Below are 21265 nucleotides of genomic sequence, written 5' to 3'. Positions count from 1 at the left end.
AGACTTTCAGCTTTAATTTGAGGGTATTTACATCCAAATCAGGTGAACGGTGTAGGAATTACAACAGTTTGTATATGTGCCTCCCACTTTTTAAGGGACCAAAAGTAATGGGACAATTGGCTGCTCAGCTGTTCCATGGCCAGGTGTGTGTTATTCCCTCATTATCCCATTTACAAGGAGCAGATAAAAGGTCCAGAGTTCATTTCAACTGTGCTATTTGCATTTGGAATCTGTTGCTGTCAACTCTCAATATGAGATCCAAAGAGCTGTCACTATCAGTGAACAAGCCATAATTAGACTGAAAAATCAAAACAAACCCATCAGAGAGATAGCAAAAACATTAGGTGTGGCCAAATCAACTGTTTGGAACATTCTTAAAAAGAAAGAACGCACCGGTGAGCTCAGCAACACCAAAAGACCCGGAAGACCATGGAAAACAACTGTGATGGATGACCGAAGAATTCTTTCCCGGGTGAAGAAAACACTCAAGATCAAGAACACTCTCCAGGAGGTAGGTGTATGTGTGTCAAAGTCAACAATCAAGAGAAGACTTCACCAGAGTGAATACAGTGGGTTCACCACAAGATGTAAGCCATTGGTGAGCCTCAAAAACAGGAAGGCCAGATTAGAGTTTGCCAAACAACATCTAAAAAGCCTTCACAGTTCTGGAACAACATCCTATGGACAGATGAGGCAAAGATCAACTTGTACCAGAGTGATGGGAAGAGAAGAGTATGGAGAAGGAAAGGAACTGCTCATGATCCAAAGCATACCACCTCATCAGTGATGCATGGCGGTGGTAGTGTCATGGCGTGGGCATGTATGGCTGCCAATGGAACTGGTTCTCTTGTATTTATTGATGATGTGACTGGTGACAAAAGCAGCAGGATGAATTCTGAAGTGTTTCGGGCAATATCATCTGCTCATATTCAGCCAAATGCTTCAGAACTCATTGGACGGCGCTTCACAGTACAGATGGACAATAACCCGAGGCATACTGCGAAAGCATCCAAAGAGTTTTTTAAGGGAAAGAAGTGGAATGTTATGCAATGGCCAAGTCAATCAACTGACGTGAATCCGATTGAGCATGCATTTCACTTGCTGAAGACAAAACTGAAGGGAAAATGCCCCAAGAACAAGCAGGAACTGAAGACAGTTGCAGTAGAGGCCTGGCAGAGCATCACCAGGGATGAAACCCAGCGTCTGTTGATGTCTATGCGTTCCAGACTTCAGGCTGTAATTGACTGCAAAGGATTTGCAACCAAGTATTAAAAAGTGAAAGTTTGATTTATGATTGTTAATCTGTCCCATTACTTTTGGTCTCTTAAAAAGTGGGAGGCACACATACAAACTGTTGTAATTCCTACACCGTTCACCTGATTTGGACTCAAATTAAAGCTGAAAGTCTGCAGTTAAAGCACATCTTGTTCATTTCATTTCAAATCCATTGTAGTGGTGTATAGAGCCAAAAAGATTAGAATTGTGTCGATGTCCCAATATTTATGGACCTGACTGTATATATCCTCTATAATAAAGCAAGAGCTGAAGAGTGCACTAACTGAAAACTTCGAGACAATAAAATGTGAACTACAGGCAGTGAGGGCTGAAATTGCATCCAATGCTCCTGCTACACACTCTGAAATTGAGCAAATTAAAGAGCAACATCAAGGATTTTGGGGAAGGGCTCCCTACATGGCCAGATGAGGTGGCTCCTCTCCAGGCTACAGTAATTAAACTTAAAAACCACGTGTAAGATTTGAAAGAAAAATGTGAGGATATGGAAGGACGGATGAGGAGAGGGAACATTCACATTGTGTGGGTCCTTGAACAATCAGGAATAAGCTCGCCCACAGCGAAAATTAAACGATCGCATCGCAGCCTCGTACCTTGGAAACCAGGAAACAAACCCTGTGTCATCACAGCAAAGATGCACTTACGATGGAGATTGCATGGAGATTCTGAGAAAAGCCAGAAGTCGAGCTCCACTCAGCTATGATGGAAACCAAATTTCCATCTTCCCTGACTACACAACCAGGGGAAGGGTGGCTTTTACCAATGTCAGGAAAATGCTCCAGGGACGACAAGGAATCCGGTACAGCCTGCTTTTCCCGGCCAGACTACGAATCTCACATAAAGGAGTAGAAAAGGAGTTCTGGGATGCATATGAAGCAATGAAGAGGAAAATCATCCCAATCATGCAGTACCCTTAAGGAAAGTGACATTGCTTGATATGTATTTGAGCCCCTATACATGATAGTAATTTAATCTATGCCCACATATATCCAGCTCAATGGGCTGGATAATATGATAACTGAGTATGGGTGAAGGGAATGGGTTAAACAGGCTTTTCCCACGGTATGAGAAGATTACACAACACATGGTATGAGAGGATTGCACAATTCCATAGAAATGTATGTATTTGCATTTAAATTGCACCCAATTCAGATTTCAATTGCCTGATGTCATGTACTCCCCTCTTACCCCAGCCTTAATTATCACATCCACAGTGTAAGATCCAAGTGCCTTGTATGCAGAGATTACGAACACGGTTAAGGACTTAAGAAAGAACTGCTACTATTTATGATACTGTTTTTGTCAAATACCTATTTCTTGTTTTGATGGTTCTGTAAGAGCCTGTGTGGAGGTGTATGTAATAACCTTTTGTCCATATCTTGATCGTATGCACAGGTAATTACTGGTACACAAAACAGTTTAAGCAACTATCCATTGGGATAAACAGAACTGTTCTCATAGCTGCTTGTTTTTTGTGCAGCTCGGGACTAGGTCCCTAAAAATACCTGGCTATATCTATGCTCTTGAGTTTTATGAATGTTCCTTTTAGTTATGTTTACACAGGTCCCATTGTTGAGAATGATGAGAAAAGATTCTTCCTTGTGACTACAAACTTACCAATATGTTAGTTCTAAGAATTTAAACACTTTTACACTTTATACAGCTGCCTTTTTTTCCCCCTTCCTTCCTTCCCCTAATATGTGGCCTCTACACTACACTAAACATATGTCCATATCTCTTGATCAGGAACTCAAACGTACAAATATGTGACTTCCCCACTTGCCTCCCCGCCCTTCTTTTACAGGAGAGAATGTGTCCCTTCACCCGTATATAACAAACAATGGGGCCTATAAAGGTTGTAAGTTATAATGTTAAGGGCCTTCATAGCCCTTTGAAGAGGAAAAAGATTCTGTATGAGCTAAAACAAACTAACTGTCAGATTGCTTTTTTGCAAGAAACACATTGTCTGACACTGAACACAAGAAACTAAAGAGATCATGGGCAGATAAAGTGTATTTTTCCTCTCATCCATCGGGGTGGATTTAAATGGTTCTATATATGGTATAGATGTCTCACTCATGATTGTGTACTCACCAAATGAAAATAAGCCTGACTTTATTAGAAGAGTTTTTAACACAACATCACAGCATAGCTCCAGAATATTATTAATTGGGAGAGATTTCAATTGCATTATGTAAAAATGTATGGATAGACAACCTATTCCTAACACTCCACTCTTCCAAAGGAGTAAGATGCTAAAATATCAATCTTCTGAGTTGGGACTGGTGGATGTATGGCGAAGCAAATTTCCAAATTGTAGAGATTTTACTTTTTACTTTCTTAGACATGCATTCTACTGAGCTTTATAGAATAGCCGATATGAAGATACTGCCAATGACAGTCTCGGATCATTCACCCATGAAATTGGTATGGGATAAAGGACATAGGCCAACTTCCAAGCAGTGGAGGCTAAACGCATCTTTACTTAACCTGTTGATACACAATCCCCCTGCACGCGAGAGTGACATCATTCTGCTTATGTTTAATATATAATTTACCATCAATAAATGTAATTTATGTTAACAAATTATACATCTTTTCAAAGGTCTAAGGGTTCAACATTGATATCCGATCTCGGTTTCATGATAGCAATGCTCCAGAAACAGCAGTTTAGTTATTTGTGCCAGGAGTACAAATGAAAACATGCAATATCAAAACGGGACTTCATACCTTTGTTATGAAAACATGATCGCCAGATGAATCCATTTCAACACATTTGGGTCAATTGTCCATGACAAGCATTCATTGAAAAACATCCAATAGCACTTTTTGTCCATAAAAGTGATAAATCTGACAAATATTGATATATTCTCCATTGTTTACGTGAGATCTCGCCTGAAAGAATTACCCTTCATCATCATTCTTCAACTATGCAATCTGAGCAGCATTCATGTTGTAAAACTGTATATTATCTTATAGTAGAGTCTCATAAACAAAACGAGGCCTGTCTCCAAGTCGATTTTTAAAAATGGGGCATAGTTTTATTCATAATAGCCGAGCAGTGCAGTCAGATTTTGTGTCGTCTTGAAAGGCGGAGCCTTAATATTACTCTTTTCTCTGTAAAATCTCTGGAAGCGTACAAAGCTTGCAGGAACCTCATTTTTTGTTAGATCATCTTCAAATTTGAAATATAACTTCTTTAGACTTTTGGCTTTGAGAACATTGTATTTCTGGGTTGTCTTGGTACTTTTATTATTGTTTTTTAGATTATAAAAACATGTTCAGCACAAAATATTTCCATTACTATACACTTCAGCTTCTCTAACGTTACAAAATTATAACATATATTAATTCTGAAACTTGGGAAATAAAGCCCAAAGTATCTTCCCTCAAAAGATACAACAACTCTGTCCATACTCCAAAGGGTCCAGTAAATACAACCATTTAAGTTCAGGTATGTCATTTTCATGATTTGTGCTAAAAAAAGGGGGTGCATATCAACAGGTTAATGATTTTATCATTATTTTATCGAAATTATATTCAAGTACAAATGATTCCAAAGAGGTATCACTACTTATTGTCTGAGATTGTGCGAAAGCATACCTTAGAGGCTGGATTTTTTCATTTGCAAGTGCCAAGTAGAGGAGGAGGGAAAATAGACAACAAGAATTGGAACAAGCAATTAAATGTGTAAGGAAAATGTAAGGAAATTCAAGATTTACTAACCAAAGTTATTATGAACATGGTAAATGGTCTGCACTTATATAGCGCTTTTTTTTAACCTTAGAGGTTACCAAAGTGCTTTACACTGTGTCCCAATCACCCATACAAACACACTCACACACCAATGGCGGCAGAGCTGCCATGCAAGGCGCTAACCTGCCATTGGGAGCAACCTGGGGTTCAGTGTCTTGCCCAAGGACACTTCGGCATGTGGAGTCGTGTGGGCTGGGAATCGAACCACCAAAATAGAATCCGGTAACTTTATCAACCCCCTTAATAAACCAGACAAAATTGATGAACCCTTCACAGAATTAAAAAAATCCTTATACAAAAACACAGATACCTGCTCTGATGATAACACTCTGGCATCATTCTTAAAAAATATAAAAGTAACTGAGTCAATAGCAAAGGATCTGGATGAGCCTATTAAGGAATGCGAGATACTGTAGAGACAATCTCCATGATGAAAAACAACAAAAGCCCAGGACCTGACAGATAAATGAATTAATTTTACAAAAGTTTTCAAGAATTAGTATCCCTGCTCCTTCTAAAAGCATAACATCATGTGTTGCAATCAGGCATGGTGGCATCCTCATGGAGGGAAGCAACCATAGAAGTAATTCACAAAGAGGGCAAAGATCCTACTGACTGTCAATCATATAAGCCCATTTCATTGTTGAATAGTGATCTACGCATACTAACGGCCATTCTAGCCAAAAAGGTAAATACAATTATTAACCAAATTATACAGCCGGACCAAACCGGATTTACTCCAGGGAGATACTATGGGGATAACATTTGCAGAGTGTTAAATATAATGAGCTATACAAAATCCAAAAGAGAGAAGACATTGCTTCTATCACTTGACACACATAAGGCATTCTATCATGTTTCCTGGCAAAATTCTCTACACAACACTCTACTCAAGTCTGTTCACCTCAGTTCGAGTTAATGGATACAGATCTGAGCGCTTTGCCTTGGAATGCAAATGTAGACATGGATGCTTACTGTCGCCCCTTCTGTTTGCAATCAGCATTGAACCCCTAGCTCAACTTATTCAGGATGACAAAACAGTTAAGGGCAGGGCTGTACTGGTAATCTGGCATACCGGGCATTTTCCCGGTGGGTCGACGCACTTTTGGGCCAATCAATGGCGGAATGTCCATCGGGAGAACCGAGCGGGCCAGTGGTTCGGCCGCGAAACGTGCCGAATGGGCCGTGATAAGCAACAATGAGCCGCCGCGTTATGCAGAATGGACCACAAAACGCCGCCGCAATATGCAGAAAAGGACAGGGCCCAGTTGCCATGAGTCGATTTCTTTTCCCAGTCCAGCCCTGGCTAAGGGACTCACAATTAGAGAAGAAGAGCATAAGCTTTCTTTATATGCTGATGATGTCCTACTTTTCCTAACAGAATCTGAAAGAACAATCCGCATTTAAAAAAGATAATCTCTCAGTATGGATATTATTCTGGATACAAAGTGAACATGGATAAACATGAGGCCCTGGATGTCAATGACCAAACCTCAAAACAGACCAAAATCAAGAGTAGGTTTAAATGGCCCAAGGATGGTTTGCAATACCTAGGTATCTTCATTCCCTCTTCCTTAGATCAAACAATGCAAACTATAAGAAAACAAAAACATTTAGCAAGGATCTGGATCACTGGTCGGCTCTCTCTCTCTCTCTGATTGGCCGGGTTGAGTTTATAAGTATGAATATCTTGCCGAGGCTTCTCTATTTGTTTCAGATGTTGCCTATAGAAGTTCCAAAATCTACATTTAATATGCTGAATAAAACAATCTCAAAATTCATACATTCATACAGTTTAAAACAATACAGTTATCTAAACCAAAGGGAGGGCTGGGACTTCCAGATTTCAGGTATTACTTTTGGGCTGCACAAATGAGGCCCCTGATTTCATGGATAAAGGACTACTCTTACACCTGATGGATCAATATTAAAAACAACATTTCGATACCTCTTAAGGTAGTACCATTCTCAGAGATGTCCTCAAATTTGGTTCTAATGGGTGAATGGACTAAAGTCATGCTTAAATTTGGAAAACTATACAAACATCACTTGGCCCGTCTTAAGGGTTTTGTACTGTCATATATAGATGAAGGATTTAAAAACTGGTCTCAATGTGGACTCTGCATCAGATATTCCACAATGATGAACTCAAATCTTTTGAACAAATAAGAAATGAGTTTACACAATTTTATAGATATTTACAGCTGAGACACTTCCTTATCACACATAAGAACTACAGGCCGGACATTAGGTTAAGAAAATAATTTCTAATATTTACCAAATATTTCTGTCTATGAATTCAAATAATATCTTATAAAGGAGAAATGGGAGGCCAAAATGGGCATAGATATTTCTTCTGAAATCTGGGAGGAGGCTTGTGGGGAGGTACACCAAGTAAACAGCTCTAATATTTGGAGGGAGTTCAAATGGAAGAATACAGCAAGATATTTAAGGACCCCACACATAACAGCAAAAACCAGCTAGTACAGAAAAGCGTTGGAGAAAATGTGGAAAGCAAGTTGGTAATCACACTCATATTTTGTGGTCATGCCCAAAATTACTGGAAAGATGTATTCGATGCTCTTAAAGAAACACTCCACCATGAGATCCCCAAAGATCCCAAAGTAGTCCTTCTTGGGGTGCTTCCGAAGGCTTTGAGGGTAGAGATCAAATATATCAGCTATGAATTCTATTGGCAGCCACTATTAAGTGTTTCACACTCAGATGGCTGAAACATGACCCTCATCATACAATGCTTGGATTCAAAAAGTGTGGGAGCTGTTCGAAATGGAACGACTCACATATGCATTACAGCATCAGAAGCATTTTTTTTAAAAAAGGACCCTTGTAATGCTTTTACTAATGCAATAAGATACTTATTACACACCATAGTAGTTTTAACTACCTCAATGTAATTTATGTTTATTCATTTTCAAATTTATTTGCAGTTTTTCTTTTTTAAATTCATTTACTAATACTATTATTATTATTATATACTAAACTTGGATGTTTTCCCTTTCTGTATATTGTATTTGATTGATCAAAAATGTAATAATGGTCGACGCAGCTGGAATATGTAAAACTAACATGTCAGAAAGTAAAATTGTACTCTGTTGTATGCAATATTAAGGTTAAAAATAAAAGTCAAAAAACAAATATTGGGTTCTGATCAGTCTCATGATCAGCAGGCATATAATTTTAAGAGGATGGAAGTCGGATTGAGCGCCTTCTTTTTCGGAGTGGTGTGTGGAAATGGGGAGGGTGGCTGCTTTCGAGGAAGTAAGTAGAAGACTGGGGTTTTGGGACTTATTTGTTTAAAAAATGGGGCAATTATTTCGTTTTTTGAAGGGACTCTTGGGGAGGGGATGTGGAGAGTGTAGTTTAGTTTAATTATGCATGTTTATTTAATTTTTTTGTTTGGTTGTGTGTGTGTGTGTTATTATGTGGGACCACAGGGGTGTTCGTTGGGGGTCAGAGTGGGGTTGGTGAATGGGGAGGGATATTAGTGGGGTTTGAATGTGAAATGTTGATTTGTTGCATATGTGTTGGTTTTTTGTGGTATATATATATATATATATATATATGAATCAATAAACAAATGTAATTACAAATTATGATTTTTACTGAACCAAATTATTAAATATTTTAATAATGTTTAAATTAAACATTTTATAAAGTAATAATATTAATTATTTTAAATGTGTTGAAACATGTTTCTTTACTAATGTATATTTGAAATATGTTTTCTGTTAATTGCTTATATCTTGAAAACTGCTTCCAATTTAAAAAACAATTTTATTTTTCAACTGAGCCAATCAACCCCATAATATACAGCCACAGGAATGGATTTTGAGCAGGGGATGCTGTGGGGGTTAGGGAATTTAATATCATAGCAATAACTGCAAGTAACTGAAAATTACATTTAAAAACCAATAAAACCCTGCACTTAACAAAGATAATGATCAAAATTTCACATCGACAGCCCTCTGAAAAAGATCACCAACAATGTTTTACCTTATTGTTCATGTTCTAAACTTTTTACTTTGTTTTGACTTGTTTAACAGTACCACTCCCCACGGTCTTTAGGTATTTATTTGTTGTATTTTTTTTTTTATGCTGTGCCAACCAACCCAGGTCTCCTTTGGTTACTGTTATTTTTTTCTTTCCGTTTTATTTACTTGCCTTAACTTTGCTCACAACACTTGTATTAAGCTTGAATTAACAAGTTTTGGCTATTATGCTAAAACACACCCATAGGAGTTGTCATTGCACAGTAGTTACAATTTGGAGAAAAATAAACCATTATGTAAGTTGAAGCACACCCTGCAGTTTTCTATTTAGCAATTGGTAATTTTCTATATGTTAACATTTGTTTTTGTAAAATAATATATTTTGTCCAAAACAATTAAAATGGTTATTTTGGAGCAAATTGTGCCAGACATGTTGGGGCTGTGTAGTTCTACTTATTAAAAGCAATGTTTCTTTCAATCTCTGTGATATAAACAGTATTTTTTTTTTTTTATTGAGTAGTGCATAAATGATATTGTCAATGTAAGAAAATTGTGATGTCAAATAAATCTAAGATGCCAGAAAACTGTAATGCTAGTTTCACATTTACCAGGAGGAACCTTTCTCAAGCCACAAACAATATGGAGTTTCTGGACAACTAAGCTTCTAAGCTTATGTTCAAAAATTGTAACATCTCACCCTTCGCCAACTGGTTAAAAACAATAGATTTTCTGATCCCCTGTTAATAAAACACATTTCAATAACATTTCATTCTTTACCATCTGGTGTACAACAACACAGGACAAAAATAAAAAGTGGACATCACTGCTGAATAAAAAATAATCTTAATAGAGACTTGATGAGAGTATGTGTATTGTTTATAAAGGCTGTTTTGCATGTTTTTCATTTGCGAATCTTCTTAAAACATTTCAATAAATCTTTTTTGTTTTCTTATGTTACAGGACTTTTTAGTTATAACTGAGTACACCACACCTCATCCATCACATTCTGGTTTAAAACAACAGACATTCTGATCCTCAGTTTAAAAAAACACATCCCATCATTCTCCTTCTGATGTTCAAAGAATACACTTCACTACTGCACAGAAAATCATGCTACTATATGAGAATCGACACAAGTATGTTTATTTGTATTAATGTTGTTTTACATACATTTAGCATTTTCATGTTATTTCTTCTTAACATCTCTAAACTTGAAAGAAATAGAAAAGTATTTCGTTTTCTTGTGTTGTAGGAAATGTCTAGTACTGTGAGGACACCACAAGATCAGGATGCTACACAGTCATGACTACAGGACTCCTCTGAGGACATGTACAACACAAATTGTTCACAGCACAACAGCAGTACCAAAAAGACTCTATACACCATTTTCAGTGACTACTTGAACAAACAACAGCACATTCTAAAACCTTATGGGACACATATTTTCATGACACTTTGTATTTCAATGTAAAACATCAGATTTTCTAAATAATTCTTTGCTTTATCAAATCAAAATATTTACCTTGCAACTATATGAATGCATTGTTTGTTTGTGCTATATGACTACATTATAAATGTAACTACCATCAGGTTACAACTCCCATGGGTGTGGTTTTGCATAATAACCAAATCCCAAGAGTATTACTGAAAGCTTACTGGTTTAAGCTCAATGCAGGCAAAGTGAGCTATGAACCATCACCCTTATATCCTTGAGCGAACCACTTAAAGCTTGCAACAGAAGTATTGTCTCTGAAATTGTGTATTGTTCAATTTTACATGTAAACATGAACTACGTGCTTACAATGTGCCTTTCGGAAAATGGAAACTTAATTTTTGCTGTAGTTTTAGGGTATACATTACATCAGAGTGATAAAATAAATAAAATATACAAAAATATTGTCCTTAAGAGACAAAACGCAGAAACAACACTTGGAATGGGTATATTTATATTCTTTAGAAAATGTAAAAACTAACCCAAAGATGTGCTTTATGCGGTTACATCTAACATGGTTAAATCAAGTAAAAACTGCTTTTAAAGGTAACAATCGCATGTTACCACTTTATAGTTATCTGCCATTTGACAGACGGGTTTGGTTTAACTAACATTCAGAGGAAACAAAGAGTGAAATTTTTATATGATAATGAAGATTTAGCTGGAAATAAATCCAAAAAGCATAAAGCCATGTAGTTACTGCATTTCGCCTAGAAAAACATTTCCTAGGAGGATAATGTTCCATTTTTTAACGCATCTCTCAATCCAAGCATTAATATTTGAATTATATGACAAATTTACATTTTCAGTCCAACTTCCCTGTCAGACTCCTACGTCAAAGAGTCCCGACTTATATAATGTATATTATACATTAAACACACAATTGCCAAAGTGGGCAAATTAACTGGTCACAGTTGCACAGTTGTGTCCCCCCATAATCCGGTGTTGGATGTCTGAGACCGTCAATCCACACATTTTATCACGTTTTTCACGGCTTGTTGAGGGCGTTACCATGGAGACATGGTGAGTATGGAGGCTTCACGCTTCTCTCCGCGGCATCAACGCACAACTCACCACATGCCCCACCGAGAGCAAGAACCACATTATAGCAACTCGAGGCTAACCCAATGTGACTCTACCCACCCTAGCAACCGGGCCAATTGGTTGCTAAGGTTAGCCTGACTGGAGTCACTCAGCCCACCCTGGATTCAAACTCGCGACTCCAGATGTTGTAGTCAGCGTCTGAGTTACCCAGGCCCCCTGTTTACACAATTAAAAGAAAGCTTCTTCCACTTTCAGATGCAAGCTATCATACCATAATAATATCACAGATCACTATCAAAACAGAAACAACAAACTTACATTGCTTGATATTACAGTAAAAAATTAGTGATAAGTATTTTGCCACACTGATTTGGTGAGATCTAACTTGAGCGATTGATGTGAGCACCATGGAAATGACACTACATGATGAGCTAATTTCTTAAGATATTGACCCTTGAATTTTAATGTTAAAATTAGCATATTTACACATTTAGAGACAATATAAACATATTTGTCCTGTGAAAAAGTCCAGGGGACAAACCAAGTTTATATTGAACGTGCGAGAGATGCTTGCAACAGATTTCTCACATACCCAAACTTTAAAGCAAATGTGCCAAAGAGAATTTAAGTTAAAACAGCAATGATTATTGTAGTGATGTGATAGTAGTGACAGTAATGATGATTTAAAGCAAAATAATTGACAAATCATAAGGAGAAATACTTGGGGTTAGTATTATTAGGCAAAACAATGACAAAGAATTACTAAAGCAATGATGATTTGGTGATAATTTTTGGCAAAATGGTTGAAAAACCATGAATATTATCAATTGCAATGGGACATACACTTCATGTGATATGAGCGCAAAGCGATCATCTGTGTTCCGCAACTGCTTTCGGGTCCTTGAATAACATACTATGTGCGAGTAAGGCCAGCCGGTGGACTTTCTGGTGCCCTCCTAGGGAATTGGTGCCATACGTAGACTGCTTAGCATGCATATAGGGAGCGGCAGAACTGCAAATGTTATTCGCGTTTTATAAATATTTGGTATAACTTTTTTGTCCCAAAACTTTTTGAGTACCTTCTGTGCATTGTGCCAATTAAGCATAATTACATTTGATTCTAGCACTTACCATTTAAAAGCTATTAGCATAAACGTGTGAAACTTTGGGAGTTGGCGGCGCTAGAAGGTTTGACTTAGAGAACAAATTTGCTCCAGTTAATGTTCATACTGTCCTCTATCTGTGTGCATATGATTCTATGGGCTGCCATAGACTCAATTGTGGAAGCAAGAAGAAGAAAAAGAATACTAATGATAACAATAGGTGCCTACGCACTTTCAGGGCTTGGCCCCTAACAAGAATAAAAATAATGAAAAAAAAAATGTATTTTATAAAGTAAAATATAAAAATTAATAAAAAGGTACAAAAATGAATTTAATGACAAAAAACAACTAAAACATATTAATAAAAAGCTAAAAGATATGTCTTCAAAAGCTTTTAAATATATGTTTAATGTAATACAACTATACAGTAGATATCTATATGAATAATGCAAATTCTTGATATCAGCTATGAAATTACTACTAGTGAAAATATATTTTTTTTAATCAGTAATAATTAGGGATGGGCACGAGTACCCGAGAAATTCTCGGAAGTGACAGCAATGATCGATCATGAAAATGATGATCGATAATGAAATTGTTTGACATGACTTTTCACTGAATTTAAAATTCAGTGACAAATACCTGACAACTATACACAAACATGTAACGATATAGAATCATTATTTTAACTAGTGAAAACTGAATTATAGATACAGTATATATAATTCATATCTTGCATATGAATAAAAGTAAATTCAGCTTGCTTAGTTCATACCTGCTGAATCTTCTTGGAGAAGTTCTTATTAGATTTCTCCAATGTAACTTCAAACCTGTTTGTACCTGAAATAAACGGTGTTATCAGTAACAATTAAATCCCATAAATGACCGACGCTGTATACAAGCAGTAAAAACAAAAACTACACACCTGCATCTTTCCTGATCCTGTACAGAAGGAGATGGCCTGGTTTGGTCCCAACAAGGAGCCAATCATCTGCAAACATAGAATGATCATCAGACTAAATGAAACATGAAAATGTTTTACAAAGGACCAGAATCATAAAATAGCCTTAGTTTGTGAAAGGACCAGTTCACCCCAAAATAAAAAATTTCTCATGATTTACTCACCCTTATGCCTTCCCAGATGTGTATGACTTTCTCGTTTGCTAAATGAAGATTTTTAGAAGAATAACTCAACTATGTAGGTCCATACAATGCAAGTGAATGGACTCCAGTGGTTTAATCTTCTAAAGCGATCTAATCGGTTATGGCTGAGAACAGATCAAAATGTTGATCCTTTTTTGCTATACATCTTCAGATAGACCTTATTCACGTTAGCGCTGACTTTAATGGGAATGACAATGACGCTGTGATTGATTTCCTATTAAAATCTAAATGGTGCTAGCATGCATGCGAGAACCGGCTTGTGAATATAAATAATAATTTTATGAAAACTTAAACCAAAACACACAAACATAAACACACACATGACGGACATGTCCGTAATTCTCTCTCTCTCGAACCGCCTTTATCCCTCGCGCCCCATCAGGCCGATTGGGGACCGGGCGTGCGACATTCTAGCCCCCCCCCCTCTCCCTCCTCCACAATGGCGTTAGGAAGTGTAATACAGCTTGAAATTATGATCGCCAAGGAGACTACTGATTTCAAGTGAAAAACTTGTTATATTTTGTCTTTTCTCACCCCAAATTAATCGGATCACTTCAGAAGACATAGATTAAACCACTTGAGTCTTTATGGATTTTATGCTGCCTTTATGTGATTTTTGGACCTTCAAAGTTCTGGCCACCATTTACTTGCATTGAGAGGAGTGACAGGGCTGAGATATTCTTCTAAAAATATTCGTTTGTGTTCTGCAGAAGAACGAAAGTCATGCACATCTGAGATGAAATGAGGTTGAGTAAATAATGAGAGGATTTTCATTTTTGGGTGCACTATCCCTTTAAATGGAACAATAGTCCAGGATTCTTTAGAAATTGATGTATCTTTAAGTCAATTGTATTTGTATAGCGCCTTTCACAACACTTTCAAAGCAGCAAAGAAGAAAGTGAAAGAGAAAATACTGTCTAAAGATTTTAGTCTAAGGAGGTGAAAGTTATTGATAACCATTAGTGTAATAATCATGAGCCCTCGGGATGTAACGGTCCACTATCCTGAAAACTATTACTTCAGAATGCCCAATAATGTTGTCCAAATCTAGGTTTTGAGACGCCGCCATTATCAGTGAAGACCAAGAGTATCAAACCTATATCATGTCAGTGTTGAAAGTGTTGAAGGGGAAGCGGAACTCACCCCAGGCCGCCAAACAGTCAATCTGAAGGGGTAATTTCTCCAGGATGGGAACTGGTTCATAGGCGTCATGCATACTGGAGCTCTTATATAGTACCAAACACGCAGAAAAATAACCAAAGATATTTCGAAGAAAAAAGGCTCTGATCACTGTGACATTAGTATAATATCAGCTAACAGGGCAGTAAACAAACACACAGATTTGAACAAATCCAAAACACAGCAGTCATAACTCGATATCTTTTCTGTTAACCAGCTTGACTGGTGTCAAATGTCCCAGAATTGTCCCACTCCATCTTTCTTATGTCCTGCGTCGGTTTTATGTCTAAATATAAACGAGACTACCAATTAACCTCTTTTGTTGTTGTTAAATGTACGAGCAGTTTACGAGGTACCTTCCTTATGCGTAAGTGCAAATGTCTTCACCTAATTGTTCTGCGAGATTATGTGCTTTAAATCGGTTTCAATCGTTTAACTGTCGATTTCCTTTAACTTATCTCTGACAGGATTCAGTGAATGTATGTAGGCTATGTATGACAGCTAGCAGTAGTGAGCTATCTCTGTTGCGCGAACTTCCTGGTGCGGTGACGAGCACGTGACGCTGCGAGCTCACGAGAGTCCTATTAAAAACTTCACAAATGTAACATTATTGCTAAATACTTAAAGAGACATTTTTTTTATTAAGATAAACTTTTTTTTTTTAAGCTATCAACATTCCATTTTATCTTTTCAGTTTCAGTTTTAAATAGGTTATATTTTTTTCAAAAACATTTCAAACACATTTGTCTTTCTTTTTAAAATATATTGTGAACATTTACTTGGCAACACATTTTTACCACATTCAAGCAATTGGGAAACTGTTAAAATTAGCCTTCTGAACATAATCCTATTCTCAGCAGCCCTATAACCAAAGAGCCAACAAAATCAGACAATCAGATCACTGAACAGATAACCCTCAGTGGTCAAATAACTAAACTGCAAACATGTTCATTAACAGCCACAGGCTACTAATGTTATCTCAACTGAATAAGAGCTATATTTGAGATTTTAGGCAACTTAAGCCAATTCAACTTTGAAAACATCAACATCAAACAACATCAGCAAGATGGGCAGCACTGTTTTGTCACAATCAAATGCATAAAAATCACTTCTATATAGGCCTACGTTAAGCCGATTTTGACCCCCACTTGTCTGTAGAATATGGATGAGGTGGGTGTCCAGAATGTACAGAAGCCAAACAAATTGTTGGTACAAAGGGGAAGAGGCAGGTAGCAAGAGTCACAAGCATAAAAGAGGCTTTACTGTCACTACTGCCTGTTCCATAAACACTGCTCTGCAGTTTGTACCACCACTGTTCATTTTTCCAAGAAAACAAATGAATGAGCCCCTGCTGTATGGTGCCCCAGCAGGATCAATTGGTGGAGTGACTGATTCAGGGTGGATGGACAGTACACTGTTTCTCCAGTGGCTGAGACATTTTTGTGACACCACTGGATGCACTTCTCAGAGGCCTCACATTTTGATATTGGATGGCCACCACGCGCATAAGACCCTCGAGGCTGTGTTGCTTGCAAGAGAGCGTGGGGTGATAATGATTACATCCCACCCTACTGCAGCCACAAGATGCAGCCAATAGACCGCACCTTTTTCAAGTCTTTTAAATTAAAATACAACACAGCTGCAGATAACTGGATGATCTTTCACACAGGACAACAAATTGATATTTATGCTGTGTGTGGGCTTTTCGATAAAGCCTACTCAGCTTCATCGTGTGTGGGGAAGGGCCAAAAGGGTTTCAAGGCCTGCTGGATGTGGGCTGTTGACAAGACCATCTACAAAGATGAAGACTTTGAAGGAGCCGAAGTAACTGAGGAGCCAGATCCAACCCTCGAGGACAGAAGGGAGATTGAGGAGGAGATAAGTGCTGGTAAACAATTACTATTACTATAAGGCTAGTGTCATCGTCATCATCACTAAATTGTGTGTGTTTTCTTGACAGGCCCCAGTGGATCATCCGTGGTCCCCAGCACTAGTGCCCACTCCCAACCACAACCTGGGACAAGTCTCCAGTGGCCAGCTGAACATGGTAAGAAAAACTATGTATTCTAAAGAGCTTACTGTCATTGTCATCATCATCATCGTCATCATCTTATTCATCACTAAATACACATACGTGTGTTTATGTGTGTGTGTTCTTTTGACAGGCCCCAGTGGGTTTCTGTATTATAATGTATTTTTTATTCCTTTTTAAAGGACCGAGTCAGTCACCCTCCTCGATTCTAGAAGAGCTGTCCCCTAGGCCAAGAATAAAAAACAAGAGGTCACGAAAGAGGGCATGTGAATCTGCAGCTGCGCTTACCTCCTCGCCATATAAAATGTTTTTGGAGGACAAGATAGCTGCACGAATCATAGGCACTCTACTGTGGGGAGTTATTTTCAATTAGTGGGGGGACTGGATAAGGTGTGAGGGTTGCCAAAAGTGGGCACATGTAGATTGTTCCAATCAGATTCGAGGGGAATTCATGTGAAATTTGCATGGCTGAACAGTGAATGGCTAATGAATGAATGTTTGTTCGTTTGTTTATTTATTAATTACAACATATTTGTTTGCATGGCTTAATTATATGTAATATGTATAAATATAAATGTAAAAAATGTGGCTATTTTGGACATTCCTGAAATAAATATTAATATATATACACATGTTGATACATTACTTGCCTTTTACTTTTAGAGTTTAAAAACTATAGTCTGATCATTTTGCTGTTGATCTATGAAGCAAACTGGTTGGTAAGAAAGGGGGCATTTTACCCCACCTTGGGGGGCATTTTACCTCACCGCTGGGGCAAAACGACCCCTTTGTACAAAAATATTTTCAGTCAAAATACTAATTAATTATGAAGGCTGAGCAATTTTATTATTTGGTGAATAACTCCTGCCATAGTCACTCAAAACTGGGATGGTAATTCTAGTCACATTTATGTTTTGTTTCACAGTAGGCCTAATGTCACATTTTCCTTAATGGGGGCGTTTTCTCCCACTCTAACGCTGTGGAGACAAGTTAGGTCCCAATGCAAGATAACTTAAATGGAATTTGTATTTTATTTTAGGATGAATGAGAAACGCGTGTGTTTGTTTTTGTGCAACTGATAATGTCATCATGGTTAAACAGGCAAAAAAAGCACGCGCACGTCATTTTCGTGTTCTTTACTGCGGTCTGCAAAACAGTTTTCACATTAACAAATTGTCATGCGAACCGTGCTGTTTCGGACTAAAATGACAGCGTGAAAGCCCCTGCTTTTGTTCCGGTACACTGATGCGACTCTTGACAGAAAGATCAAGGGACATCAGTGATAATCAGCGCAGGTCTTCTCTCATGTTTTCCATTAAAAACAGGAGAATGTATGTGATACTGAGACTTTTAATGAGTGCTCATCAAGAAGTGAATAATAACACTGCTCAGACTCACAAGCAAACATAAACATAAGCTTAATTAACATGGCAAGTTAAAGCATACAAACATTTAAAGACTTAATATATTCAAACAATAATGTAAATATGAAATGTACTAATTCCTTGTACATTATCCATATGAACTTGAGCAATCGTGAGCGAACTTTTCTGCCGTTAATGAGGTGCCAAATGCGACACCGCATAGCGATACGCATATTCACAAACTACTCAGTTTACGCAGCAATGCATTTTGCATACTACTGCTCCGCGATCGCGCCAAACTTGAAGAATTATTAGCAAACTTGTACTGCTGAAAATATATATTTTTAAAAATTCCATAACTTTTACAAAACATTCAGTGTTAACTTGTTTTTCCATGACTTTTCCAGGCCTGGAAAACGTATCGGTTACCTAACGTAACCTCGGTTCTCTCTAGATGAGGGAACGAGTATTGCGTAAGCTAGCTTACGCTACGGGAAAGATTCATCTTTTCTGAGATATTAAACCAAAAAATTATCCTTAATTTTTGTATCCATTGTCAACGCAGTGCGGCAGCTGCAGACCTTGAGCGGGCTAGCTAGCGAGCTCATAGGTTGCTCTGCGGCAACTGCTGCAGCCTATAGACGAGCTTGGGCGAACTCGCATCCAATGAGAGGCGTCCGCGCGCTCACTGCAACAAAGCCCGCCAAAATGGGCGTGACTAGAGTGCATATAAGCGTAGTTCGTATACGTTCGCTTACGAGAGGTTCTCTCGTATTGCGTAAGCTAGCTTACGCTACGGGAACCCATTCGCCAAGCATCCACTGTATGAGCCCCAGGGAATTAAGGGGGGACCCGGAGGAGCCCTTATGAGTGGGGAAATATTTGGCCGGCAAGAATGCGGGTCATTGATTGTGTAATACATAAGCACATAGTGGGAAGGGAACGACAGAGCGGCGGTGCTGGTCTTTCAAAGAGGGGAAGCTCATTTTCGGCCTACATTATAAACTTATTTAAAAGTAAATTCTGCCCTACTTGTTTGACTGTTTCATTATGTTTAGTCACTTGAATGCGAGCACCTTCATTGATTGCATGCTCAACCCTGATCCTGCCCATGCAACTTAATCTTGCACATGCACTCACATGTTCATTGCTCTTTTCATGTCTTTTATATGCCCTGTCAAAGTTAGACAGATCTCCAAACCCCACTTTTGACCAAACAACACATCCGTGAGATGGTCTCATCAAGAGGCATGGCCAGCAGTACATTTTATTTGTCACAGCACTTCCAGTCAGCCAGCTAACTTTGTCATACCAGGAGAGCTGAAAAGACCTGTTATTTTTCCCTATTTTTTGCACTAAATCAATCTTAGGTGTTGATCTGCCCTGCTGTTTAATTCTAATTTTTTCCTCGTAAGGAAGACTTTCAAATGGCTTCGCCAAAATCAGGTCGACAATATTAGCACCGTCTGCCATCGTGCGCAGTTTCACCCGTATGACGCTAGCCTAGCCTACTGTATGAATGAATGAACGAACGAACGCTCTAAAACAAAATATATTAAACTTGGTAAAACTGAAACAAGGAATGTGGTGTATAATTGTGTGAAATGTATTATGCAAATTGACTAGCAATTTCGCCAAACAAATATAAAGAAATAGGTTGCAGCAGTTTGTCATTCGACTACACTTGAGAAATCCGCGATGGGACTGAGCCGAAATAGCTTCAGTGACTTCTTATAGTACAGATTCGCTGTCAATCAAAAGGAGATGCAGTCTTTCGACAGATCCTCCAATCATCACGCTGAAGCCCGAGTCCGGGCCAGCCCACTCCTCATTCACCCCCAGAGACGCTGAGCGTCCGTGGGCGAGACATAATCGCAGCATTTATCCAATGACCGTCTATTTTCGAGCACTGAAAAAAACTGTTCAGAGCAGCCCCATTGAAGTCAATGGACGCTCGGCTTCAACAGGGAAATGCGCTGACGCTACGGGAATGTATGAGAAGTAAATCGAGTCAGCCGACCTGCTATATGTAATGTAGCTGATTCTGAACGAACTCGTCTTCGAGATGAACGTGTTCTAACGCATTTTTAGTCAATAAATTGTTTACACAATAGTACATATTTGACCATTATTTTTTTGACATTATAGGGGAAGCTGAGCTTCCCTTGCAGTCTTAAAGAAATCCCCACTGTCGCTGACTGTGACCGAGAGACATCTGTGGCTAACGCTAGCCGACATGCGAGAAGCAGAGCGCTCCACGTTCCTCAACGCACCGCTCTCTCCGACCGGTCTCTTTCGCTCCGCGGTGAGTGGCATTGTTGACCGCTTTTCAGAAGTCCAGAAAGCCACCCAAGCCATGAACCTCTTCCTGCCGCGTCACGCTAGCTCCTCTCGATCGCGCTCAGACAGCCGCCGCAGATCGCCACCCCCCCGCGGGCCTCGGTCTAAGGTTGCGCTGAAACCTGAGCAACCGAAGTCCTCCTAGCCTTGTTGAAAAAACGACGGCTCAGTCCCGCCTCGGCCGGACCACCATCAAAGCTTCGCCCCCTGTCAGTCCCCCTCTCTCAGGCTACTACAGTGGTGGATTCAGCAGCCAACAAGCCGGTGATACTGCCCGCTTGCCTGCACTCAAACGCCATTTTCACGGCGACCCAAAGAAATCTTGTAAAGAGCAAACATGCCTTATGTGTAGAAAATGTGCCCACAATCCAGTGTTCACAACTACACACAAGCATTACACTTCCCGTGTTCCTGTCAGAGCCCACTCACATAAAGCGGACACAGCCCGCTCGAGTGTTCGAGTCAATAAACGCGCCCACAATCCGTGC

The 21265-nt window shown here is 38.7% G+C and overlaps 1 protein-coding gene across 2 annotated transcripts in view; it reads right to left on the bottom strand.

Moving 5' to 3' along the window:
• The window catches only part of LOC127662813 (vam6/Vps39-like protein), a 61811-nt gene extending 46244 nt beyond the window's left edge, over window positions 1–15567 (bottom strand). The window contains exons 1-4 of one of the 2 annotated variants that reach the window (XM_052154170.1): window positions 15208–15567; window positions 15006–15154; window positions 13624–13689; window positions 13474–13538 (exon numbers count right to left, since the gene is read on the bottom strand). In XM_052154170.1, coding sequence (XP_052010130.1) covers window positions 13474–13538; window positions 13624–13689; window positions 15006–15078 — 204 coding nt within the window. In that variant the 5' untranslated portion in view covers window positions 15079–15154; window positions 15208–15567. Of the gene's footprint in view, window positions 1–13473; window positions 13539–13623; window positions 13690–15005 lie in introns of both variants that reach the window. The other variant, XM_052154169.1, reaches the window with a different exon arrangement.
• Between the last annotated feature and the right edge of the window lie 5698 nt (window positions 15568–21265).

This window comes from Xyrauchen texanus, chromosome 22 (assembly GCF_025860055.1).
Source record: "Xyrauchen texanus isolate HMW12.3.18 chromosome 22, RBS_HiC_50CHRs, whole genome shotgun sequence".
Taxonomy (NCBI): domain Eukaryota; kingdom Metazoa; phylum Chordata; class Actinopteri; order Cypriniformes; family Catostomidae; genus Xyrauchen; species Xyrauchen texanus.
This window is presented reverse-complemented; position numbering and strand designations above follow the sequence as displayed.